The sequence below is a fragment of the Peromyscus eremicus genome, chromosome 5 (assembly GCF_949786415.1).
Source record: "Peromyscus eremicus chromosome 5, PerEre_H2_v1, whole genome shotgun sequence".
Classification (NCBI taxonomy): Eukaryota; Metazoa; Chordata; class Mammalia; order Rodentia; family Cricetidae; genus Peromyscus; species Peromyscus eremicus.
Genome location: NC_081420.1, coordinates 96,751,294 through 96,777,875, shown reverse-complemented (window position 1 = coordinate 96,777,875; position 26,582 = coordinate 96,751,294). Strand labels below are relative to the sequence as shown.

The following is a 26,582-nucleotide window of genomic DNA, read 5'->3' as shown; positions in this document are numbered from 1 at the left end:
AGACACACACACACCTCTACACATAAATAAAAATAATAAAAACAAATCATTTTTAAAACCCCATAAAAACAAGCAAAAGTTGTTTGGATGGATCTTTTCCTATTAAAGAACAAGACTATGGGCTCGTTTATACACAACATGATAGTAATTACTTGTATGAGTCTGCATGTATACTTTAAAATGCAAAACTTAAGGTTGGGGATATAGCTCTATTGGCAGAGTGTTTGCACTTTTGCCCAAGGCCATAAGTTCAATACCCAGCACTGCAAGGTATTTTATTTTATTTTTTGGTGTTTTGAGACAGGGTTTCTCTATGTAGCCCTGACTGTTTTGGAATTTACTCTGTAAACCAAAATGGTTACAAACTCAGAGATCTGCTTGCCTCTGCCTCTCGAGTGTTAGGATTAAAGGCATGCACCACCACCCCAGGCTAGTATTTTAAAATGCAAAACCTCCAGGTAACTTTATAAAAGCTGGCAAAGAAAGTTTCTGGCTGTAGCAGATCTTAGCTTCAGGCTCTGGAGAAAGTCATTCATTTTGCCAACTGAAGACAATGGAAAGGAGCTAATGACAGGTCCAAACTAGAAGAGGAGTTTGTGGTTATTTTTTTTTAAATTTTTTATAAAATCTTTCTTGACAAATAATTCACATAGTGTACGATTTGCCTGTTTGTACAATTTGATAGACTTTAGTCCAGCATCCTCATAGGCCCATGACACCATTACCACTTTCTATTTTAGAACATTTGCTGTCTTCAATTTCATACACACATATAATGTATGGTGATTGGGGGTTGGGAATTTAGCTCAGTGGTAGAGCCTTGCGCAAGCACAAGGCCCTGGGTTTGGTCCTCAGCTCTGGGAAAAAAAAAAAAAAGACAAAATAATGTATGGTGATAACATCCACCTTATTTTTTTTTAATTAATGTAATATTTGCAATTGTAACCTTTTTTTGTTTTGTTTTTGTTTTGTTTTTTGAGACAGGGTTTCTCTGTGTAGCTTTGCACTTTTTCTGGACCTCACTCTGTAGCCCAGGCTGGCCTCGAACTCACAGAGATCTGCCTGGCTCTGCCTCTCGAGTGCTGGGATTAAAGGCGAGTGCCACCACTGCCTGGCAGTTATAAGCATTTTTAAGTTCACAATTCAGCGGCATGAATTACATTCAAGATATTAATTACATTCATGAAATTCATTAATTATACTCATGATTTGGGGGATGTGGGGATGTGGGGTGGCTTGGGAAAGAGGGCTGGGGGGTGGGAGGAGGGAGGAGGGTGGATCTGTGGATAGCATGTGGAGTGAGTAGAAAATTTCTTAATAAAGAAAAATGAAAAAAAAAAGCCCATGCCAAGCCCAGAGTCTCTCTTTCTCTCTCTCTCTCTCTCTCTCTCTCTCTCTCTCTCTCTCTCTCTCTCTCTCTGCCTATAGATCAGGATGTAGTAGCTCTTAGCTACTGCTCCAGCACCATGCCTGCCTGCCACCATGCTCCCTGCCGTGATGATAATGGACTAATCTCTGAAAGTATAAGCAAGCCCTCAATTAAATATTTTCTTTTATAAGAGTTGCCTTGATCATGGTGTCTCTTCACAGCACTAGAACAGTAACTAAGACAACTACCTATTCTTATAAATTCTTCTACATTGTTTAATTATAGAAAAAGCCCCAAATATGCTCTAGGTTATATTATAAGTTATAGAGAATGAAAGTAGTATCTAGAGGCAGCAGAACTGAGGGAAACCTCAAATGTAACTTTTCATTGTTTATGGTTCATTATAACAATGACTAATTTTGGAGGTCATAAAGCTGAGTAATATTTTATTAGTTTCCCAGTAGCTCTGCTGTAGATGACACCTCTGACCTGTTGGGTTACAATAATGGCTGCTGAGGCTACTTCTCAGGGACCTGAAGGCAGCTTCTGAAAGGACCAGGCAGACACCATAACAAGCTGCTCAGTCTTCTCTGAGATCAGGCCTCAATTTCAGTTTCCTCAGACTTGAGCAAACAGTTTCTGGGAGGGCCATGAACAAAAGACAAGTCCTTGCAGTAGCTCCCTTTCTGCAACGTACTCGTACTCTGACCGCTCAAGGTTCAGCCAGTTGTTTACTGTCTGAGACCCCTCACCAACTTAGAGATATGTGCATGGGTCAGTGTGAATGTGCTAGGCCAGCCAGCCTCCATGGCAGCTCAAGGACAAAGCCTGCGACTTGTCCAGGCCTGCCCAAAAATGGTAACTGTAACCCCCAACCAGTAAATTCAAAGGTTACACACCCTCACCCAATCATATGACGCAAAGGCTTGTACCACCCTGCTTGTGGTTTTTCCCTTTAAGAGAGCTCAGGGCTGCCCTCCTCCACCCACTGTGTCGGAGTGTTGGGCATGGACCAAGCCCAGGCTTGTTTGTTATCAATAAACCCCTGTGTGTTTTGCATTGGATATTGGCTCTGTGGTGGTCTTGCCACACAGGCACAACACTTCAATGAAAGCATTGACCCTTGTGCCTTCAGACGTCAGATGGGAGGTTCAAACATGATGATCAAGTTTGGCCACTCAGCACTCATAGTATAATATCCTGTCTTATTAACCTTCAGGTCAGGCCACTCTGCAGTCATAGTATAATATCCTGTCTTATTAACCTTCAGGTCAGGCCACTCTGCAGTCATAGTAAATATCCTGTCTTATTTGCTACTTTAGCCTTCAGGTCAGACATTGGCTCAGTTCTGCACTGTAGAGTTGTACAGCATCTGAAAAATGTTCTACCTGGAATTATAATAGAAGGACGATTCCATGTAAATGTATCTAATCTTTCTCCTCCTCTTCAAGGCTAAAGACATCAAGATAAAAGCAACTAAAACAACATCCAGTACCACTGAGTGGTACCTAGAACTCTGATTCTCATTTTTTTTCCTGCCCACCACCCCTCTGCTGCTCCTCTTCCTCCTTAAAAAGCCTGTCCTCACACTCTAGTCCCCTAAGAATACATTTGTAGGTGAGAGCCTTTCATCTTCTTTGGTTTGCTAGATTTCCAAATAATCCATTTTTCCTTGCAACCATAACTTGTTCTCAGGTCTCTGGTCTTTTCTAGTGGCAAGTAAATAAACTTTGGTTCAGTATATGATCACCATTTTTTTTTTTTGAGATATGGTTTCATGTAGCCCAGGATGACTTCAAACTCAGTATTGATTGAAGATGATTGAACTTTTTTTTTCAAGATAAGGTTTCTTTGCTGTCATCTGTAGAAGACAGAAGTACAGAACTCTCTCTGTAGACCAGGTAAACTAGGCACTGGCTTTGAACTCACAGAGATCCACTTGCTTCTACCTCCCAAGTGTACCACCACCACCCAGTGATGACTGAACTTTTAATCTTTCTGCCTCTACCTACTCCCCACTAAGTGGATTTTTGGGTATCAAACATAGAGCTTTGTACAAGTACTCTTCCAACTGAACAACATCACTGGTCCCTAGATCACAACAATTTGGAGATCTTTGGTCAAAGGATAAACCGCACTGGTTGGTCGGCGGAAGGGTCACGAGCCATGGCTACCAGAGTTAGAATGGGCTTTATTAGAAAGAAGAGGGGATAGGATGTAGAAGCCAGGCCTGGTGGAGGGAACATAGCGGGGGCAGAGAGGAAACATGGGAAGGGGAGGCACAGAGAGAGAGTGTGGGGGTGCACGTCCGTCTTTAAGGCTGGGACGCAGTCGCCCGCTGATGACCTAAGGTGACAGACAAGACCCAGAGCTGCGCATATACAGAACCCTAACATTTGGGACCTGATGTAGAAACTCAGACATGGTCAGAGGTCAGGCCATGGGCATTATCCAAACCACAAGTTTTGTACTTAGTTGAGCAAAGGGAAGAGCTGTGTGGCATTTACTATTACTACTAATATGTAACAAACACCCCAAAACTTAGTGACTTAAGACAGGAATATATTTATTTCGCTCATGTTTTTGTAAATTGGCAATGGGATGGGCTCAGTTGGGTAGTTCTTTGGTCTGAACTGGGCTTACTCACGCAACTGGGACAATTGCCAGGCCGGCTGGCTTAGCGTGAACTCTATGGGACCATTTGCCTCTACTCTGTAGTTCCTCAACTTCCAGCAAGCCTACTACCCTTGCTCATGGATGGGTACTGTTTCAAGAGTGAACATTTTAAAGCCTCTTGAAGCCTAGACTTGGAAGCGGTCCACTGTTACTTCTTCTTCATTCTGTTGACATAATCAAACTATTAGCCAACTCAGATTCAAATGCTGGGGAAATAGAGGTCATTTCTTAATAGGATCCATCAAATCATGAAAAGAGGTATGAACATAAAACCATTTGCCAACTTCTGTAAATAATCTGCAGTTAATATTAGAAATGTATTTTTGGAAATATTGGGAGTTCTTTATGGCTGGGATTGTTTTTGTTTTGTTTTGCTTGTTTTTTGAGGCAGGTCTCTCTCTGTGTAGTCCTAGTTGTCCTGGAACTTGCTCTGTAGACCAGGCTGGCCTTAAACAGAAATCCACCTGCCTCTGCTTCCCAAGTGCTGGGACTGAAGGCATGCACCACCACTTTGGGCTGGAATTGTTTTCTCTCTTTCTAATCTTTTTTTGAATAATGTATTTATTTTTATTTTATGTGCATTGGTGTTTTACCTAAATGTATATTTGTATGAGACATTAGATTCCCTGGAACAGGAGTTAAAAACAGTTATGAGCTGCCATGTGGGTGCTGGCGATTGAACCCGGGCCCTCTGGAAGAGCAGCCAGTGCTCTTAACTGCTGAGCTATCTCTCCAGCCCCATGGAATTGTTTTCTATTTGTAATAAATAAGAACTTTGCCACATGTGGTGGCCCATGTCTTTAATCCCAGCATTTGGGAGGTGAACCTGGAAGATTTTTTTGAGTTCGAGCCCAGCCTGTTTTTTTTTTTTGTTTTGTTTTTTGTTTTTTGTTTTCTGAGACAGGTTTTCTCTGTGTAGTTTTGGTGCCTGTCCTGGATCTTGCTCTGTAGACCAGGCTGGCCTCGAACTCACAGAGATCCTCCTGGCTCTGCCTCCCGAGTGCTGGGACTAAAGGCATGCGCTACCACCGCCCGGCTGAGCCCAGCCAGTTTTGTACAGCAAGTTCCAAGATAGACAGGGCTCCATGGTGATACCCCATTGAAAAGAAAAAAGAATTTTGCACCCAGCAAAACTTGATACTAGCAGATATGAAGGACAAATGTCCAATTTGTGCCTCTTCCAGCTTCTTGTCCAGGGGATCTTCAGTTTAGGTTTGAATACATAACTTCAGTTAATTGCAGACAGTCTCTCTAAGATTCCTATGAATGAATGAACAGAGACAAGGGCGGGTTACTGACATCCAAGCTAGAAACATAAACATGTATTTACAGCAGACAACACACAACAACAGAAACTGTGTTTGCCTCGTCTGGCTGCTACCTAAACCATCTGCACACATGCCTCTAAAATGCCACCTAGGAAAACCCAAATCCCAGACGAGGCATGGTGGTGCATGCCTATCATCATGGCACACTTGTAACCCCAACTCTGAGGGGGGTTACAGACAAAAGGATTACTGGGGCTTGATGGCTTCCAGTCCAGCTGAGAAAATGAAGCCCCTAGGTTCAAGAACAGACCCTGCCTCAAAAAGAAAAAGTAGATGACCTGGACCAGCAGGTCATTCTTCAGTGACAGGGTCCTGAGAGAGAGGACCAGGAGATCAGATGATAAAGAGAATAGAAGAGAGAGAGAAGATATGGAAGTTTGGGAATGGGAGGTCTTGCATAAGCTATGTCTTATGCCAAGTAAGCTTATTAAGCAGTACAGCATCTTATTTGTTATTTCCAGGGGAGACATGGGACAGAGTCAGCAGAAACTATCATACAACGAGATAAAGTCAACAAGAAGCTGAACAAACCGTCTTGCACAAGGGGCTACCTCAAGACCGTTACAGGTCAAGGACACAGCCGCTTGGGAAGAGTTGGGGTCTTAGAACCTGAAACCTCAGCTCTGCCAAAACCCAGGCCACAGGCCATTACCCACTCTATCAAGCACATTCCTGGTTTTAGAAAAGGAACTGTCTTCCTTCTCCACACATCAGGGCCTCAGGGAAAGCCATGGATCAGCGCAGCCCTCAACAGGTGGAGGACAGAAGACAACGGATGCCCTCTTCAGGACACCTCTCTCTCTCTCTCTCTCTCTCTCTCTCTCTCTCTCTCTCTCTCTCTCTCTCTCTGTCTCTCTCTCTCTCTCTCTGTCTCTCTCTCTCTCTCTCTCTCTCTCTCTCTCTCCCTGTCTCTGTCTCTGTCTCTGTCTCTCTGTCTCTGTCTCTCTCTCTCTCTTAAACACACACACACACACACACACACACACACACACACACACACACAAATAAGCCAGGCATGGTGGCGCACGCCTTTAATTCCAGCACTTGGGAGGCAGAGGCAGATGGATCTCTGTAAGTTTCAGGCCAGCCTGGTCTACATAGTGAGTTCCAGGACAGCTAGAGCTGCACAGGGAGATCCTGTCTCAAAACAACAACAACAACAACAAAACCTTAAAAAATAGTCCTAGTCAAAGAAATAATCCCAAGGATGCTGAAAAAAGAAGGAACGAAGGGAGGGAGGAAGGGAAGCAGAAAGGAATGAATAAAGAAGGAGAGGGAGGGAGGGAGGAAAGAAACACACTGGAGAAAGGTAACCCGCTTCTGGTCTCTGCAGCCCTGCATTGGGGAACATCTGGACTGTATCGTTCTTAGTTGTGGAGGGATGCCATATACATTTGAGGGCTCCGTGTTAAGCTTTTGTGTGTGTGGTGCTGGGGGCTGTGAACCCAGGCTCCCACGTGCTAGGCAAGCACAGTACCATCAAGCTACACCTCGAGCCCTGTCCTATGAATCTAATAGCATTCCAGCCTCTTTCCATTAGATACCAAGAACACACACCCTGCCTCCCCTTCCCCTGAATTGCAACAACCAAAAATGTTTTCAGATATTATTAAATGCCCCCTGAAGGCAGAATTACCCCGGGTGTGAACTTCTTTGTTAGAGCTTTTTTTAAAACAAAACAAAACAAAACAAAACAAAAAAAACCTTTCACAATTGTGAAATAAACGTGTGGATTTTTGTTTGTTTGTTTGTTTTTCCAGACAGGGTTTCTCTGTGTAGCTTCGCGTCTTTCCTGCAACTCGCTCTCTATACCAGGCTGGCCTCGAACTCACAGAAATCCGCCTGCCTCTGCCTCCCAAGTGCTGGGATGAAAGGCGAGTGCCACCACCGCCCGGCGCGGCTTGCATTCTTTATGCCAGTAAGAATCCTACCATCCACAGAGGGCCGTTGGGAGGGCTCATGGGCCCGACACTCATCAATGATCTCCTGCAATAGCTTGGGGCAATCTTCACCCACTGGCTCCTGCTTCTGACCCTCAGCTACCAGCTCGTAGATCTTCTTAGAATCACAGCCTGCCATGGGAAAGATAGGATGGGAAGCTTAAGGTTTTTCACTCACGTACTTCTCTCTGGATATTGATAGCTAGGATTAGAATGAGGGACTTCAAACACAGAGAAAAAAAATAAAAGAAAGAAAGAAACAAATGAAGAAACATAAGAGCCTCTAATCACTCTACTAAGCAGTTCGGGTAATTCCTGCATCAGCGAACCGGGGGCTATGGCAGCACTAATGGGGGTTTTCTGGTCTCTCAAAACAGGACCCAACCACAACCCCAGCAGAGCCAGCCTTCATGGTCCTTACCTTCAAACGGGACCTTTCCAGTGACAATTTCCCAGAGCACGATTCCAAAGCTAAAAGAAAACCAAAGGCTTGTCAGGTGGCTGACTGAGTGGGCAAAGACCTTGCGGCGCCATGCCCTGTTGAATCTGATCTCCAGAAACCACGCAGAGGCGGAAGGAGAGAAATGTCGCAAAAAGTTGTTCTCTGGACTTCATACATGTGCCATGGCATGTGCAAGCCACCCTTCCATACATCACACACACACACACACACACACACACACACACACACACACACACACACACATTAAAAAATAAAAAAGGAAAGAGTGGGCTGAACAGACGGCAGAGGCATTTGCTGACCTGGGTTCTGCTCCTAGCACCCAATGGTAATTCACAGCTATCTGTAATTCCAGTTCCAGGGGATCAGATGCCCTTTTCCAGCCTCTGTGGGCACTGCATATGCACACGGTACATATACATACAGGCACAACACTCATACACATAAAATAAAAATAAATCTTTTAAAAATTTAAAAATAAAACTAAGAAACTAAGCACGTAACACATTTCTTTTCCCATACCCCTTCAGCCATTTCAGAAAACTCTGAATTTTCTGGTTACTACCCGACCCCAGGCAACACCCCACCACACTCAGTGCTAGATCAAAGCTGACCTGCACTCCTACCCCCTGTTCAATAGAATTAAGATGGTCCTCGGGTTGGGGATTTAGCTCAGTGGTAGAGCGCTTGCCTAGCAAGCACAAGGCCACTAGGCAAGCACAAGACCATGGGTTTGGTCCTCAGCTCCAGAAAAAAAAAAAAAAAAGATGGTCCTCAGAGGAGGAGTTCACCCAGGACTGTCCTGACCTCTCTGCCTTGAGTTAGAATCTGTACAAGAACATGCACATACCTATATATTTCAGCTTCTCTGTCGTATACACAATACACATTTTTCAGTCTCTGAGGTGAGACATACGCTGTTGAACTGACTTTCTCTGCTTTAGTGGTTTTTGTCCCCCGACTGATAGAAGCCCGTGTTTCACTTAATTCAAATCCTGCAAGCTAGACAGAAAGATGAGTTAGAGGTAGACATTGAAAGAGCAAGCTCCGGGGTGGAGGGGGAGAAGGTGGAGTTGGGGTGGCCTTTTCCCTTGGGGATTTATTTCCAGTGTTGCCTTCAGACTATGCTTGACATTGTAGGTTCACTTTGTCATTTTGTGCCAATCAAGAGAAACACTATGACAGCTCTTCTCAATAGAATGGGGATGGTGGTAGGGAAGATTATCTGAAACAATCACTCTAAGGCCCCTGTATGGTAAGTTTACTGACTAAATTTACTTATTACTACCATTAGTTATACTGTATTAGATGTAGGGCCTTCATGGTGAAAGACTCAAGTCCAATCAGTAAGGGTGGAGAGGGGGCACAGAGCTACAATGCGGTTTGATTTTCCCCAGGAGCAGACGCAAAGTGACATGAGGAAACTCCTTTGTTCTGTCTGTCCTTGCATGGTGTTCCTTGGGTTTTACATGACAAGTATGAATTATTCTTGTCAACCCTGAACAGTCTAAAGATGCCATGGCATGACTAAAGGGAACACATGCTCTTGCTCCCTGCGGAGCTGATATTAGCATCATCAATGTGCAGAAGGAGAATAGGCTGACAAAGTCAGCTAGGTACCCAAATCTAAGGGTGAGGTCAAGAAAAGGTTGAGACATACGGATGGCACAAGGTGTGGTTCCACGCGCCTTTAACTGTAGCACTCAGGAGGCAGAGGCAGGCGAACCTCTGTGAGTTCGAGACTAGCCTGGTCTACGTAGCAAGTTCCAGGACAGCCAGAGCTACATAGTGAGACCCTGTCTCAAAAACAAAACAATAGAAGACACTTAGGTGGGGAAGGCATCTGAAAGGCAGAAAGGCTCTCTCTACGTGAGGCTGGAAGAAAGAACAATATCTGTGCACCTGTCTGCTGGGAGCCTGTTGATGCTGCTGAAATGGGTGTGGTGGTTTGAAAGAAAATGGCCCCCAAAGGTAGTGGCACTATTAGGAGGTGTGGCCTTGTTGGAGTAGGAGATGTCTTGTTGGAGGAGGTGTGTCACTGTGGGGGTGGGCTTTGAGGTCTTATATATGCTAAGCCACACCCAGTGTCTCAGTTCATTTCCTGTTGTCTACAAGATGTAGAACTCTCAGCTACCTCTCCAGTACCATATCTACCTGCACACTGTGAAGTCCCACCATGATAATGGACTGAACTTCTGAACTGTAAACCACCTAATTAAATGTTTTCCTTTAGAAGCATTGCTGTGGTCATGGTGTCTCTTCACAGCAATAGAAAGCCCAACTAAGACAGAAGTTGGTACCAGGGACTGGGGTATTTCTGTGAAAGTCTGGACCATGTTTTTGTTTGGAGGAATCTGGACTTTGGGAGTTTGGGTTAGGAAAGCAGTGGAATGCTTTAAGCACTGCTTAATGGGCCATGCTAGTAGGAGCATGGAAGACAGTGGTGCTGAGAATGATTTAAACTGTGGGGGTCTGGGTCAAGAGGTTTCAGAGGAAAATAATATTAATATGTGGCCTAGAGATTGTTCTTTTGATATTTTGATGAAGAATGTGGCTCCTTTTTGCTCTTGTCTGAAGAGTCTGCCTGAAGCTAAAGAGAAGAGATTTGGATTAATTCTGTTGGCAGAGGAAATCTCAAAACAGCCTAGTATTGACTCTGTTGTATGGTTATTACTGGTCACTCTTATACAGATTTATAATGAAAAGGAGAAAGCTGAGCAGGATAATTACAAAATGTAAAATTTGAGAAGAAAAGGAGCACCAGGCAGTGGAATGGAGCTAAGTCTATGTTCAAGGAGATAAAGAGATTAAGAAATGGAATAAAGAGAGTGGTGTTGTAGAATATTATTTTAAGGTATGTTACTTTTGTTTATGCTGCATTTGTTTAACTCTGTGAAGCTGTGTTACTGTGCCTTTCTAAAACACCTGATGGTCTAATAAAGAGCTGGACAGCCAATAGCAAGTCAGGAGAAAGGATAGGTGGGGCTGGCAGGCAGAGAGAATAAATAGAAGAAATCTGGGAGAAAAGAACAGAGATCAAGGAGTGAGAGAAGGAGGAGGACTCAAGGGGCCAGCCACCCAGCCACCCTGCCAGCCTCAGAGTAAGAGTGAAAGTAAGATATACAGAAGTAAGAAAAAGAAAAAGCCCAGAGGCAAAAGGTAGATGGAATAATTTAAGAAAAGCTGGCAAGAAACAAGCCAAGCTAAGGCTAGGCATTTATAATTAAGAATAAGCCTCCGTGTGTGATTTATTTGGGAGCTGGGTGGTGGGAAAGATCCCACCCAGCTAAGTTTCCAACTTGTGAAAAGGAATTAAAGAACATCTTAGAGCTGGCTCTGTTGGTGCACACCTTTAATCCTAGCACTCCAGAAGCTGAGGCTGATGGACCTCTGAGTCTGAGGCCAGCCTGGTCTACAGAGCAAGTTCCAAAACAGCCAAGGTTAGGCAGTGAAGAAAACCATGGAAATCAGAAAGCTAGTGAAGATGTAATTGAATGTTCTAGCCCCAGAAAGCAGCAGAACTTGGCAGCTTCAGCCATGTGGTTCTGGAGTTAAGGATAGAAGAAAGGGGCTATGAAATCTGCCTCTGTGACTAAGGAAAGCTGCTGAGGCCAGGTATGTGTTAGGGGTGTCCCTAAATGGAGGCCTGGAGAGGCCATTACATGAAGCTATGAAGTTGAAGCCTGGATTACCTTGGAGACTCCATTATGTTGGAGATGCCAGAGCATCAGCAGGGAATACTAACAGGGGACAGAACCAACCAAAGAGAAAGAAGTGTGTTTCACTCAACAAAGTTGAAAGAAGTTGGAGATCTGAAGACTGCTTTGACATCAGACATGGAGACGAAGAGTTTGGAGTTTGCCCAGCTGGTTTTTGGTCTTGCTTTGGTTCAGTATTTCCCTACTATGCTCCCTTCCCTATGTTTTAGAATGGTAATACATATCCTCTGCCATTATATGTCGGAAATATGTGATCTGTTTTTTGATTTTGACTTTACATGGGATTACAGTTAAGAGATTGCATGAATCTCAGGAGAGACTTTGAACTTTGGTCTTTTAAACATTGTTGAGACTGTGATAGACAATGAAATTGTCTTTTGAAATTGGACTTAATGTATTTTTGCATTATGATATGGCTATAAGCCTTTGGGGGTCAGGGAGTGGAATGTGGTGGTTTGAAAGAAAATGGTCCCCAAAGGGAATGGCACTATTAGGAGGTGTGGCCTTGTTGGAGTAGGTGTGGTCTTATTGGAGGAGGCAGGCTCTGAGGTCTCATATATGCTCAAGGCACAGCCAGTGTCTCAGTTCATTTCCTGTTGCCTGCAAGATGCAGCACTCTCAGCCACTCTCCAGCACCATGTCTGCCTGCACACAGCCATGACTCACTATGATGATAATGGACTGCACCTCTGAATTGTAAACCACCTAATTAAATGTTTTCCTTTAGAAGCGTTGCTGTGGTCATGGTGTCTCTTCACAGCAATAGAAACCCTAACTAAAACAAGGGGCAAGCTCAGAAAACTCGGCAAAGTGGTATTGATCCTGGCTGGATGCTAATCTGGAAATAAAGCTGTCATAGCAAAGAATGTTGATGATGGCACCTCAGCCTCCCCCCCCCCCCAGCCATGTTCTGGTGGCTGGAATTGACAGCTGTGGGCAAGAGGAAAACCGCCAAGAGGTCAGATTAAGTCTTTTGTGAAGTCTATGATTGCAATCACCTCATGCCCAGGGTACTCTGTAGATATCCCCTTGGAAAAAAGGGTCACCAACAGGGATGATTTCTGGGACCCAGCTCTGAAACTCAAGGCCAGTGGGAGTCTGAAGTAAAGTTTGAGGAATGATATAAGATGGGCATGATCATATGGTACTTTAAGAAGCTTCAGTTTTACTTGTATTTCTCTTTCCATCTTTTTTTTTTTTTTTTTTTCCTTCGAGACTGGGTTTCTCTGTGTAGCTTTGTACCTTTCCTGGAACTCACTCTGTAGCCCAGGCTGGCCTCGAACTTACAGAGATCCGCCTGGTTCTGCCTCCTGAGTGCTGGGATTAAAGGCGTGTGCCACCACCGCCCAGCTCTGTTTCCATCTTTAAAAATTAAAAAGAGAGAGAGAGAAGTATCTATGGATGACAAATAAAATACCCTTTTACAATTTTAGGGTTTTGGACAATGAGTTAGCAAACCCCTTTCTTCCTCTGAGCAAATGAAACAAGTTATGGTAGTTATGGTAGATTTTCAGCTAACCTTTGGCTCTGTTCCCCTAAAAAACTGATACAGGTTGACTATCACATGCTTCTTAGTAACCTAATTATAAAAATGATTGGTGATATACAAATTGCTTTGGGGTAGGGAGTTGGGGGATCATAAATACCTAATAGGTACTTTGTAGCAACCATTATACATGGGAACTGGCTCATGCCTTGCAGGGCCAGTGGAAGGTATGTCTGTAGAGCTATAAGAGACATTGACTCTTACAGGTCATGAGACTTCTAAATCCGGATGGCTCCATACCCACCTAATGGGAGCCTCTTTCTTTAGCAACTGGTAGGAGCAAAGCCAGTATCTCCTGGATGAATGTGAGGACTCCCACTGGAGAGAAGGGGTTTTGATACTGCTATCAAGGTGTGCTCCCTGTGAGATTCTTGTAAGTGACCTCCAATGACAAGTGTGGCCCCAGGACAATCCTCTGAATCTGAATGCCTAGTTGAACTTAAGAAGTCCCCCTGGTAGGTATTGCAGTGATGTAGAAGTGGTGTCTAAGTGTCTAAGAGATATGGCTCTTAGCTCATCCCTGCTCTGCGGGATGGTAGGAAGATCAGCACATTGGAGTCGGAGACTTAGCAAGGGCTAAGTCTGCTCTGTGCTGGGCACCCAGAAAGCTGTACAAACAGGAGAAGAGGTGCACTCAGTTCTGAAATCTAGGAGAGAGAGAAGAAGGCACAGCCTTTCTGCAAAACTCTCTTCTAGCAGCAAACCATTGCTAGCTCCGACCAACCCAAGGAGCCCTTGGAGGATGTGCTCACCTTTACGTCGTAGCCTCCAGTTACCAGGAAGCTGGAGCTGTTGATGTTTCTGTGCAGTTGGGGTGTTTCTGAGTGGTGTAGCCTGATGGCAACCAAAGGTAGGGTATATTAATAATCTTGACATAAACAGTGTTTAATGGGATAAATGAGGCTGACTAGTACCCTGCCTTCCATGTGGGCAGCTATCTGTGGACAACCTAGAAAAATGCACCTGCCCAGAATCAGAGTCTGTAGTGAAACCGTGGGAAGAAGAGAAACTATTCGGGGCTTCCGGCCCGTTCTTCCACCACCTCTGAGATCATCAGTAGTGTGGGCAGACTCTTCACGTACTTTTTTCTTCAAGACAGGATTTCTCTGTGTAGCCCTGGCTGTCTGGGGTTCACAGAGATCTGCCTGTCTGCCTCTGCCTTCTGGATGCTGGGATTAAAGGTGTGCAGCACCACTGCCTGGCTAGATGCCTCCGGTTCTTTGTGGTACCCGTTTAACCCTTCCGCTACCTGTACAAGCCTTTGGCTGCTCCCAGGACTAGGAGGATGCGCACACTCATTGTGAGGTCCTTTTCTTTATCCAGCAGTTCCCTCAGGGTTCCAAGCTCACAGTACTCCATGACAATGGAGAATTCAGGGGGCTTCACTATGGAAAAAAAGCAGACACCATGAAGATCAGGACTCCCACAGCCACAAATCCCTTCTCAGCTTCTCCCTATAGAGATACATTCTGCTCTGAAGTGAGCCCCATTTCTTCCCCAGTGTAAGACCAACCTAATTTTAAAGTACAAAGTCTCACCTGAAGGGGACCTTAGTGACACTTATTCTCTTAGGTGGTGGCTGAGGTGACTTATTCACCTTGGATGTGTTATTTCTTTTGTTTCTAGCCTCTGACCTGGGACCTTGACTTCTAGCCTGAACTCTCCCCACCAGTCCCTTTTGCATACATTCAGATTAGGTTGGACTTAGGCTGTAGAGTAATTTCCAGAAGGGGAGATGTTTTGTCCTCTTTCTAGGCAACAACAGCAAAAATGATCAGCAGGGAAGTCCATACTGTGAGAGAAAATGTAGCCACATTAACACTTGTTTTTTGCTAAAGGATAAGAAAAAATTAAAGTCACATTAGAAGAAAAATAAGGGGCTGGATGTGGTGTACCACTGTATTGATCACTCAGGAGGCAGCGGCAGGCAGATCTCTGTGAGTTCAAGGTCAGCCTGGTCTACAGAGCAAGTCCCAGGCCAGCCAGTGCTACTTATTTAGAACTTGTCTACAAACAGTAAACAAACAAAAAAGAAAAAAGAAAAGAAAAGAAAGCAAACAAAACATACCCTTGACTCAGGCTAGCATCTCAATAAGCAACCCCTGGATTCTCAATGGATGGGTAGTGGGAGGCACAGCTCCATTAGTTCAAAGAAGATGGGAACTTATATCTCGAAACACAGAAAATAATAAACATTGGTAATAACTTCACTGTTCCCATCGAGGGGTCTTGATGGGGTTTATTTTCTCTGTCAGTTAGAGAATTAAAGGGCAGGAAAAGTCTTGAGTGAGACAGGCACATTGTGGGAAAATCTCAAACACAGTAGACAGAATCAGCCAGTGAGGAAAGGCTTTTGTTAGGAGTGAGGTAGCGTGCATGCGCACACGTGTGCAAGCGTGCACAAATACACACACACACACACACACACACACACACACACACACACACAGAGAGAGAGCAAGCATACAGAAAGACCTTCTGCAAATCAGAGAGGGAACTTGGGAGTCTGAGAATCCAGTCCCTTCTCCAGGGCTGGTTTTTAATGTCTTTGAAGGGTATTCCTCTCCTAATTTGGGGTTGGTCAGTTTGAACAAAGACAGGATTGGCCCACAACTGTTGTGTAAACCAGGGTTTGGGGAGGTGTAGCATGAGTGAGCATGTGTCCTACTGGTAGGAGAAAAAAGCCTGCCAAGCCTTTGTTTTAGGCTTTTGTCTCAGGCCAGGAGAGTGAGGAAGGAGCTGGCCATCTTAGAAGTCCGTCATCTTTGACCTAGTCATGGCCCGTCTCCCTTGTCTGTCTACCTATCCGAGAGTCTGTCTAACTCTTAGTCCCTCACTACTACCCCATGAACTGTTCTTAAGAATGTAACATAGCCGGGCGGTGGTGGTGCACGCCTTTAATCCCAGCACTCAGGAGGCAGAGGCAGGTAAATCTCTGAGTTCGAGGCCAGCCTGGGCTACAGAGTGAGTTCCAGGAAAAGGCACAAAGCTACACAGAGAAACCCTGTCTCAAAAAAACAACAACAACCCCCCCCCCCAAAAAAAGGATGTAACACAATGCTATGCTACTACAAGGCTCTGCGGGGCCTGCCCACCTTTCTAACCTGACTCCTAAAGATGTAAGTTTTTTTTCCTTCTCTTTTGTCTTTCTTTAGGATGCTGGCTGGAGCTTAAGTACGCTTCCTCTGGCACTTGAGCCTTTTTACTGTCTCTAAAGTTCTCCTCCCCACCATATGGCTGTTTGTCCACCATGTGGCTGACCTCCATGCCTAACTCGAACCGCACAACTCTCTTTCTAACCTCTGAAGTGCTCATCTGTGAATCTATAATTAACTTCTCTTCAAAGCTCAAAAAATAAAAATAAAAATAAAAAAGCAACACATCAAAAGACGGACAGCATCTTCTAGGCAGTCAAAAGCCTGACCAATCCCAGAAGCCTCCTTACCTGCTTCATCAATGCAAATCCCAAATATACGCAAGATGTTGGGGGAATCAAATTTCTTCATGGTTCTGATCTCATTATTGAAAGTGTGCCTCACTATTCTAGGAGAGTGAAAGGAGAAATTAGCATTTGGACTCTGAAGGTCCCTCAAAGAATGTACATAGTATAGCAGGGGCTCATTCACACCAAGTGTGAGGCTCCAAGAGAAAAATGGCATTTGCCCAAGATCTGTCAGGCAGGCAGAGCAGGACCAAAGCATATAGAAATTGACTGTATTTCAATGTGCTAGCAATGAAAAGTCTGAAAACAAAATTAAGAGAATCTTTTACAATAGTATAAAAATAAATAAAGCAAACAAATAAACAAATAATAATAACAATAACAGACCCCCCCACTCCCCACCCCCCACGAAAGGCCCAATCAGTATGTTCACTGATCCAAAGACAGATAAATTGACCCATGGGACAGATCAGCAACATAGAAACTAGACAGACGTTTATACAATAAGTGTGGTGCTGCCCATCAGTGGGGGAAAAGATGGGTTATTTAATAGGTAATATAGAGAAGACTGACTTACTCTGTGGATAAAAGCAAAACTAGACCCTGCATAATATCACATATAAAGACTGATTCCAGGAGGATTAAAGCCTAAACTTAAAAAATAAAATAAAACTGGAGGCTGGAGAAATGGCTCAGAGGTTAAGAGCACTGGCTGCTCTTCCAGAGGACCCAGGTTCAATTCCCAGCATTCACAGGATGGCTCACTACCATCTACAACTCTAGCTCTAGGGGATTCAATACCTTCTTCTGGCCTTTGCAGACAGACACCAGGCATGCAAGTGGCACACAGACACACATGTAGGAAAATTGTCCATACACATAAAATAACAATAAAAATTTAATAAGAAAAAAACCCACAGAAATTGCAAATGTGACCGAAGAGAGGGCAGAAGATATGAATGGGTGATTTACAGAAAAGGAAGCCAAACAGCTGTTGTGAGTGGTGCAGCATGGTGTGCACTTACCTCTGTGGGAAGACACAGGGAGACAAAAATCCCATGTTCTCTGTCATATGCAGATCCTAACTCCTAATGTTTGTATGTATGTACATAAGGGGTTGTGAGAAAGGCTATAGACAATGAAACTGGAGAGGCGATCACAAGAAGGGAACAGAGTGCTGAGAGAAGAGGGGAGGGGCGAAAGGTCACATGACGTGACAATGGAAAGGGAGGCTACTGGAGGAGGAGGGCTCAAGAGAGGGAGCCGAGATAGGGAAAACCAAATGGTATTTGAAAATGCCGTGATGAGTGGATGGAGAGATGCTCAGTGAAGAGTGTGCCTACGCCCCTGCAGAGGACCTGAGTTTGGTTCCCAGCACCCACGTCGGGTGCCTCACAATTGCCTGTCACTGCAGCTCCAGGGGATATGATGCCTCCGGCCTTCGTGGGCACCTTCACTCAGATGTACTTACTCACACACATACATAGTAAAAATAAAATGTCACAATGAAACCAAATTCTTTTCTTTTGAGAAAGGGTTTCTCTGTGTAGACCCGGCTGCTCTGGAACTCACGTTATAGACCAGGCTGGCCTTGAACCCACAGAGATCCGCCTGCCTCTGCTTCCCAAGTGCTGGGATTAAAAGCCTACGGCAACCATGCCCGGCCCAAATTCTTTGTAAACAAATAAAAATTTTAAAACTGCAATGGCTAAGCACATATAAATAAATGATCAAATTTATTAGTAAATGGAGAAATGCTTTCAGATCTGATCTCACTTTACAAAGATAAAACACACTTAGAGACACCAGGGATCAGTCAGTGTATGAAATACAGGCATCTCAGGCACTGCAGGTGGAAGGTAGGTATATTCTAAGAGCTTCTGGTAGTACTTAGCCAATTTATATATGTGGAGCCTATGAGCCAACAGTTCCTATCTGGGAGTTACAGTCCAAAGAAATTCTTGTACAAGTGTTGGGGGTGTAGCTCAGTGGCAGTGTTTGCCTCCATGTGTAAAGTTCAGGGTTCGATTTCTGGTACCTCAAAATTGCCATACAGATTCATTAAGGGCTATGTATGGTGGCATTATTTCCAGCTGGAAGCAGATGGTTTACATCATGGGAAATAGGTGAAATATGGACTGAGATACCAAATGATTCACTGGATTTTCTTCCAATAAAAGGACTCCATGTTCCATGATGCTGAATCAAGAAAGTGAGGTTAAGTAGCCAATAGACATGCCACTTTGTCACCTGTGAAACATTAAAACTGTATAACACAGTAACAGCAGAGTATATTTTATGGGAAAACACAAGAATAAAACACTAGAATTATTGTGTGTGGGATTCCCAGCACCACACCAAAAAGAGAATTATATGTGGAGGGGATGAAGAATTGACAAACAGGATTACAAGGTTATAAATTCTGTTATTGTCTTGAGACAAGATCTCTATGTAGCCCTGGCTAGCCTGGAACTCACTATATAGACCAGGCTGGCCTTGAACTTAGAGATTGCCTGCCTTTGTCTCATAAGTGCTGTGATTAAAGGCATGGCACCACTATGTCCAGAAAAGAGTATAAATTCTGAAAGATATATAAAGCTGTGAGTAAAAGGGAGAAAGTTCTAGAGTTGAGGAAGAGAGTTGAATTCAATGTTAGCCTATTTCTTTTTCTTTTGTGTGCATGAGTGTTTTGCCTGCATGTATGTCTGTGTACCATATGTGTGCCTGGCACCTGTGGGCTAAAGAGGATGTCAGATCCCCTGGAACTGCAGGTACAGATGTTTGTGAGCTGTGATGTTGGTGCTGAGAACTGAGCCTGGGTCCCCTGTAACAGCAACAAACCCTATATTGAGCCAATTTTCCAGTCCAATAACCTCTGTTTCTTAATAATACAGATTAAGTCATTTAACCCTTTAGAGCCTGATTCCCCCATTTAATAACGGAGAAAATATACCTCTCCTCCTTGGGAAGTTACAGAGAATAAGTGTTGAACCATCTGAGAGTCATACACTACAGCTTACCCACCCAACACTTCCGGCTTGGGGGTTGTTGAATACTTTGATGGTGACTGGAGATCTGTGGTACTCTCCTCTATAAAGTGTGCTCAGGTTATTTTTCTTCAGTAAGATCCATGGAGATCTGACAAGATGTTCCTTCTTAATCTCCTTGATTTGCTCCTGTGGGATCTCCTGTGTGGGTTTTAGTGAGCCTGAGACAGAAGGAGATAACAAGTCAGTGTGCTAAGAAGGTGTTGTTAGCGAAGTAGCCTCTTTGTTTTTTGGTTTTTCGAGACAGGGTTTCTCTGTGTAGCTTTGCACCTTTCCTGGAACTCACTCTGTAGCCAGGCTGGCCTTGAACTCAGAGATTCAGTGCTGGGATTAAAGGCCTAGCCACCACCGCCCGGCTCTTCTTACTTCTATTGCCACACAGCTTGGCCCTAGGAACCTGGCATCATGTCTAGTCATTTCAGATCAAATAGAGACACAATTCAAGTTCAGCAACTATAATGCTGTCTGTTGTGCGGCTGTTTCCTCCTGGATTGATACATTTTCTTCCTCAAAAATTCATGAAGCTCATAGGAAACTTACAAGACTGAGGAAGCTCAAGAAACTTACAGGACTCACAGAAGTCTTTCCAGGGTAAACTGTTGCTGGGTGAGAGGAGCCTTTTATGTAGGAGACCAATTATTCAGCTTTCCTAAGTTCTTGCTCATGCTACTGTGGGAGGCTTTTAGGTCATTCAAGTGCCCAAGATCACCTATATTCCCATAAGTAACTTCTCACCCATGCTCCTGCAGGTCTCTGTGAGAGACTCTGTCTCAAAACACAAAATAGATGGTTCCGGAGGAATAATACTTGAGTTTGACCTTTGGATTCCACGTGCATGTGCACACACATACCTTCATACACAGGAACATACACTCTCACAAGAAATGTCATACAACACATTTGTACTGTCCCTCGGTCATTTCCTCTCCTTTATCCCTAAGGCATGCGCTTCTGGCAGCTAGTGTCAGCTCCCTTTGAGCACAATCTCTGGCGCAAAGCAAAATTTTTATAGTTTTATTGAATAAGTGAGTGAACACATGAGCACCTTAAATTTTATTTAAATGCTAGTGTGTGCATTTGTATGTGCACACAGTGTGTGTACATGTGCAGGTATTCATGCCTGTGCACGAGCATGTGGAGGTCAGAGGCGGAAATCAAGTGTCTTTCTCTATTGCTCGTTGCCTTTTTTTAATATTTATTTTTATTTTATGTGCATGAGTGTGTACCTGCATGTCTGTATGTGCACCCACGCAGGGGCCTAAAAGGCAAGAAGTCATCAAATCCCCTGGAGCTGGAGTTACAGGTGACTGTGAGCCACCACATGGGTGCTGGCACTGAATCTGGGTCCTCTGCAAGAGTGGGGGCATTTTTAATTGCTGAGCCATCTCTCCGGCTCCCATCCACCTTATTTTTGACAGAAGATCTCTCACTGAATTTGTAGCCTGCTGACTGACTCGAAGGCTGGCCAGTGAGCCCCAGAGATCTTCTTGTCGTCACCTCCCAGTGTTGAGAGCCCAGGTATGTGCTACCCTGCCTGTTTTTTTTTTTCTTTTTTAAGCAGATGCTGGGGATCCAAGCGCAGGTCATCATGTTTGTGCAGCAAGTCCTTTACCCACGGAGCCATCTCCAAAGCCCTTTATTTGAATTTCTTCTGGACATTCAGTAAGTGGATTGAAGCTTTAATGCTCTACAGTTTGGATGTTGAATGTCCCCAAAGGCCAATGTGTTAAAACTTTGGTCCCCAGGATGGTGCTATTGGGAGGTGGTGGAAACTTTCAAGACGGGGACAAATGGTGCCTCCTTAGGTATTTGGAGGCATGCTTTTAAAGGGGGTTGGGGACCCCACTCCCTTCCTCCTGCTCTCTTTGTTGCTTCATCACGTGTCTACCTGATAAGCTGACTTGCCACAGACACAAAAATAATGGGGCTAATGACCAATCATGGACTGAATATCTTCAAAACTGTGAGCCTAAGTAAACTATCTCTCTTCCTAAGCTACTACCTTGGGTATGTTACTGTAACAGAAACTTGCTGGATGTAGATGCTACTCGTGGAGGAAATTATTTATTATTATAATTATTTTTTGCATCCTTTTTTATTTTGTGTTTTGAGACAGGGTTTCTCTGTGTAGCCCTGGCTGTCCTGGAACTAGCTCTTTAGACCAGACTCACCTTGAAGTCAGAGATGCCTCTGCCTCCAGAGTGCTGGGATTAAAGGCGTGTGCCACCATGCCCGGCCTATTTTAGTATTCTGACAGGCACTAGCTGTGGTTTCTTGCTGATCAAGAAGCCACTTTCAAAGCTACTCCATGCAGAGAAGCCTGGGTTAACTGTGGCCACATCCCCAAACCTGTGAGCTGCTTCCAGCACTATGCAGCAGAGAAAACGGAGAAGGGCAGGAATAGAGTAGGCTGGAGTTCCTAGCAAACAGATGACTTCTAATTTGGGAGCATTCATTGAAACAGGGCATGTGACAACTTACGTTGTTTCAGAGTTTCCTTGATTTCTTCCACGTCAATTCTCATCTGCATCAAGATAGCTCGCATACTTTCATTTCTGCAGGAAAAAGGGGCAACACATGCTTAAAAATACAGGCGCTAAACATTAAGTGAAAGAGATATAGTTTTAATCTGGAATGTCCTCACAGCTCATACTTTGAGCATTTGGTCCCCAGTGAGTGGCACTATTTTGAAGACTGTGGAGCCCTGAGAAGGTTGAGCCTGGGTTGGCAGCAGTAGGTCACTGGGGGTGAGTCTTTGAAGATTATACCCACTTTTGGCCTGGCCTGCTTTTTTCTACTTCTGCCAGGATGTAAGGGCCTCAGCTACACACTCACACTGCCGTAGAACTGCCCCATGCCTTTCTTGCTGTGGATGGCTAGAAAATACTTCGAATTTATGAACCTGAATAAGTCTTTCCTCTCTTAAGCTGCTTCTGTCAGGAACTTCTTCAGTGAAGCTTTTTTTTTTTTTTTTTAATTCTGTTCAAGGTCCCAACCTGGCTGCTTTGGAAGTGGAAAATTTGTATTGACAGGGAAGTGCTGGACTAAGGGAAGTATCCCAAGGAGGAATCATCTTGAGGGGTCTTGTGTACTTTGCTTGAATGAGAAATAAACTTACTTCTATAAAACACTGAACTGCTAGTGCTTGAAAATTTATTGTTAGTTTTATTATTTTTATTTATGTATATGTGTGCATGTGTCTGTGTGACTGTATGCCGCCCATGTTTAGTCTGAGTAGGTCAGAAGGGGTTTTTTGATCCCCTAGAACTAGTATTACAGGCAGCTGTGAACCACCCAACATGGGTTCTGGGATCGAAACATGGGTCCTCTGGAAGAGCAGGAAGTGCCCTTAAAGACTAAGCCATCTCTCTTGTCCCGGCCAGTGCCTTTTTGTTTACATCATAACCTAATTTATATTGTGTGTAAATTCTCACCATCACAGTTTGCCTAGGACTGGGGAATCCTAGGATTTGAGATCTTTAGTCTCTAATGGAAAAAAAAAAAAAGAAAACAATGGGTTTTATTTTATTTATTTATTTATTTTTTAAATCCATGGTTGATAAAATATATAGCCTCTGTAGAGGGCAATCTAGCAATCTATCAAAACTGAAAATATTCATTGCCATGTAATTTCACTACTAGGACTTTCTGAAACACAAGCAAAGATGCTCATTATGAAATTATAACTGAACAATTGGATACAATTTACATGTTCAATATATATGGTCTGTATATACCAAGGAATACTAGAGGTATCTATGGAAATTTATTTGGAAGAATACTCAAGATTATCTATTGAGAAGAGAAGAAGAATCAGAATACATACATGTAAATCTCCAGAGGGCCAGGAAAAAGATGGTGCAAAGTGAGAGTGTGTCTGAGATGTAGAAGAGGTCCCCTGATGTCAAGGATGACGGGAAGATTAACTCCTTATGCTGGGCCTCCCCACCCACCCCTGCCCCCTACCCCCAGAGAGGATCTCACTATGTAGCTCTGGCTGTTCTGAAACTCATTATGTAGACCATGACAGTCTTGAACTCACAGAGATTCCGCCTGCCTCTGCCTCCCAAGTGCTGAGATTAAAGGTGTATACTTCTATACCCAGCTATGCTGGGTCTTTTAAAAATCTTTTGAATACGGTACTATGTGAAAGTATCACCCATACAGATATGTAACGGGCAGAGCAGGAAGTCAGTCCTATCTTCCAGGTTAATGACTTCCACATGGTTCCTGCCACCCTGGACCAGCATTTTCTGATGATTAGAAAAGTTGGAAGCCAATCCTGTCCTCTAGCTGAGTCAACTTCTCTATAGTACCATAACACCCACCCTCCCCAATCCCTGATTCTCTTTCTCATTGATGGTGGGTATTTAATTGGATTACAGATGTCTTGGTTTCTCTTATTATAAAAAAGAACTCATTTGCTTAAAACTCTCCTCACTTGTCCCCCTTCGATGTCTCCTGCCAACTTAACAGGGCATGGATCACCCCCCCCCCCCCCCCGCCCCATCAAAGCAGTAGGACAGTTACTCCTCTGAGCTCAAGCATCTAAAAGGTGTGTCCACGTGTTCTTCTGGTCTAGTTTGCTCACTGTTATTGTGATACACACCATGACCAGAAGTAACTTGAGGAGGAAAGGGTTTCTCTATTTATTTAGCTTACCTATTACAATCTCTCATTCAGGGAAGAGGGCAAGGAGCTCAAGGCAGGAGCCCAGAAGCAGGAACTGCAGCAAAGACCATGGAGGAATGCAGCTTACCGACTGGTACGCTTTCCATGAATTGCTCCATTTGCTTTATGTACAACCCAGGACCATCAACCCAGAGGTGGCACTGCCCACAGTGAGTTGGGTCCTCCCACTTCAATCATTAATGAAAAAAAATTCCTCACAGACTTGCGTACAGGCTGACACGATGGAGCATTTTCTCAGTTGAAGGTCCCTCTTCCCAGATGATTGGAGGTCGTGTCAAGTTGACACTACTCAGCACACCTCCCTGTTCCCTTTCTTTCTACCCAACTCTTCCTATTGGGGTACAGACCCTCTAACTTCTGTGCTTTCTCTATCAAAGAATTTAGGTCATTCCCCCAGTGTCCCCTTCTCAGACAGAGTTAATAAGCTATCCTCCACCCTTGCAGCTCTAGGACACATTTGTAGTCCTGCCTACTTCATGCCTCTGCCCCTTGGCACACAGGCTGGGCCAGGCTAAGTCACGTGATGCTATTGTGGGGACTCTCCTAGTGATCTCTCACCAAAAGGCCTCATCATGGCTGGCTGTGGTCATCAGCCTGTAATTTGCCTGATAAAAAGTTAATCTTGTATCAGCTTCCTTTCCTTTTCCTACAAACTTCTTCTATCTTTTAGCTAACTGTGCTTGGGGTTCATATCACTGGGTCATTATTAGTCTAAGAAAGTCGTATTTGTTTCCATGTTTCCCTTGTCTTTCCTCTTCTGTGGCCTAGGTTCAACTCTTACTTTCTACCTCCAGCCTAGTCCATGCCTCACTTCTTCAGAGCCTGGCCCTCTGTGAGGTTCAAGGAGGACCGTTCTAGTTCAAGCTGTGGTTAACTCATTTGCCCTCTAATGTGGTCTCCTAACTCAGTCCTTGTTTCCTTTCTGACTCTCAGGCAGGATGAATTATTGGCTCTAGCTATTGACTTCCAGGTAGTAGCCGTATATAGCCATAGCAACATAGAGGGCGAACTACATGCTTGTGTCTTCATGCGGAGCGTTGCCACATGGCTTGTTAGTGGATGTGGCACAAGTAGACGCTTGGAACACAGTAGTTCAGTTAGGGTCTCCTTCCTGCAATCTCATCTCTGTATGGCTAGCTCCTTCTTCTTAGTCAGGGTGTCCACTCAAACGTCTGTCTTGTCTGTTCTTTCTGAATCCTTGTGTATCATTACCCTACCTTGTGGTTTTCATGAGTGTAGAGAAAATTAGCTTCCTATCAGCAGACTTCACATTCCATGAGGTCAGAGCTTTTGTCTATTTTGTTCTGCACTGTATCCCTAAGGTTTAGAACAGTGTTGTGCACACTCTACCCAATCCACATTTCCATAGTTTGCTTTATTTAATTCTTTTTACTGGACAATTTTCACTTTAAGCGAGAGTCTCATAGAAGCTAAGGCTGTAAGATACGAATTGGAATTCCAGATATTACATCAAAGAGTGAACGGAGAAGCAAAGGAGACTCACAAGCAGATAACATGTCCTCTTCTCCACAAAGGCTTCCCCAGATTTCACCAGCCTCTATCATACAGCAGGATTTCTAAGTCACAAGTATACACCACTGTTCAAGCTCCTCCATCATTCCTCTCCTGAGACAAACCAAAGTGAGGCTAAGATGCTCCCTGATTCCGTCTGGTCCTCCACTTCATCCCCCAAACCCAGCTTATCGTTTCTCAGCCTCTGGAATACTCACCCATCCTCCTCTGCATCCTGTTGATCTTCCTGCAGCCAGGATGCTCTTTGGCCGGCATTTGAAACAGAGTGCCATTGATCAACATGAAGCAGCAGCAGCAGCTCCTCCCAGACATCTCTCAGCCTCTCATTCACTTCATGGAAGAGTATCTTGTCACTGCCCGCAGTTACAAACTTCCAAATGCTGGCCTTATTGCTGAACTTTTCTATCTGCTTCCTGGCCTCCTTCAGGACAGCCTCAAAACGGCCCAGGGCAGCAATTATATCATCTGGCAGGTTGTTCGTTCCTTGGTCCTGGAGCTTCTGGAGAGGCTGGAGCAGGCCATGCACGCGTTTCCCTAGACGCTGGCACTGTTTCCGGCAGTATTTCATCTCTTCACACTTTGTATAGATGAGCTGTCCTAAGGAGATGATCTGTCCCAATTTATCCATCCCTGGAAGAGACCCATAGATTGGTTGAAATCTCACAATCACCCATGTAGTTATTACTCACCTAATTGAGGGTGGAGGGTATCTATGATCTCAGTGCCAGAAAGGGGATACTGGTCAGCTAATATTATATCTTCAGCCTCTTGCAACTCCATGAGGCCATGTGATGAGCACCTAACTATGGGTTGTGAGTGGTTGGGACCTG

The 26,582-nt window shown here is 44.3% G+C and overlaps 1 protein-coding gene across 1 annotated transcript; it reads right to left on the bottom strand.

The window, feature by feature from the left end:
* Positions 1-3,644: 3,644 nt before the first annotated feature.
* On the bottom strand, positions 3,645-26,380 carry Mlkl (mixed lineage kinase domain like pseudokinase). Its single transcript, XM_059262559.1, has 10 exons — positions 25,950-26,380; positions 22,009-22,082; positions 19,505-19,688; positions 16,484-16,581; positions 14,288-14,423; positions 13,791-13,872; positions 8,624-8,775; positions 7,735-7,784; positions 7,305-7,445; positions 3,645-5,305 (listed from the first exon to the last, which is right to left on the bottom strand). The coding sequence occupies exons 1-10, from the start codon at positions 26,378-26,380 to the stop codon at positions 5,274-5,276; spliced, it is 1,380 nt and encodes a 459-aa protein (XP_059118542.1). The 3' UTR covers positions 3,645-5,273.
* Between the last annotated feature and the right edge of the window lie 202 nt (positions 26,381-26,582).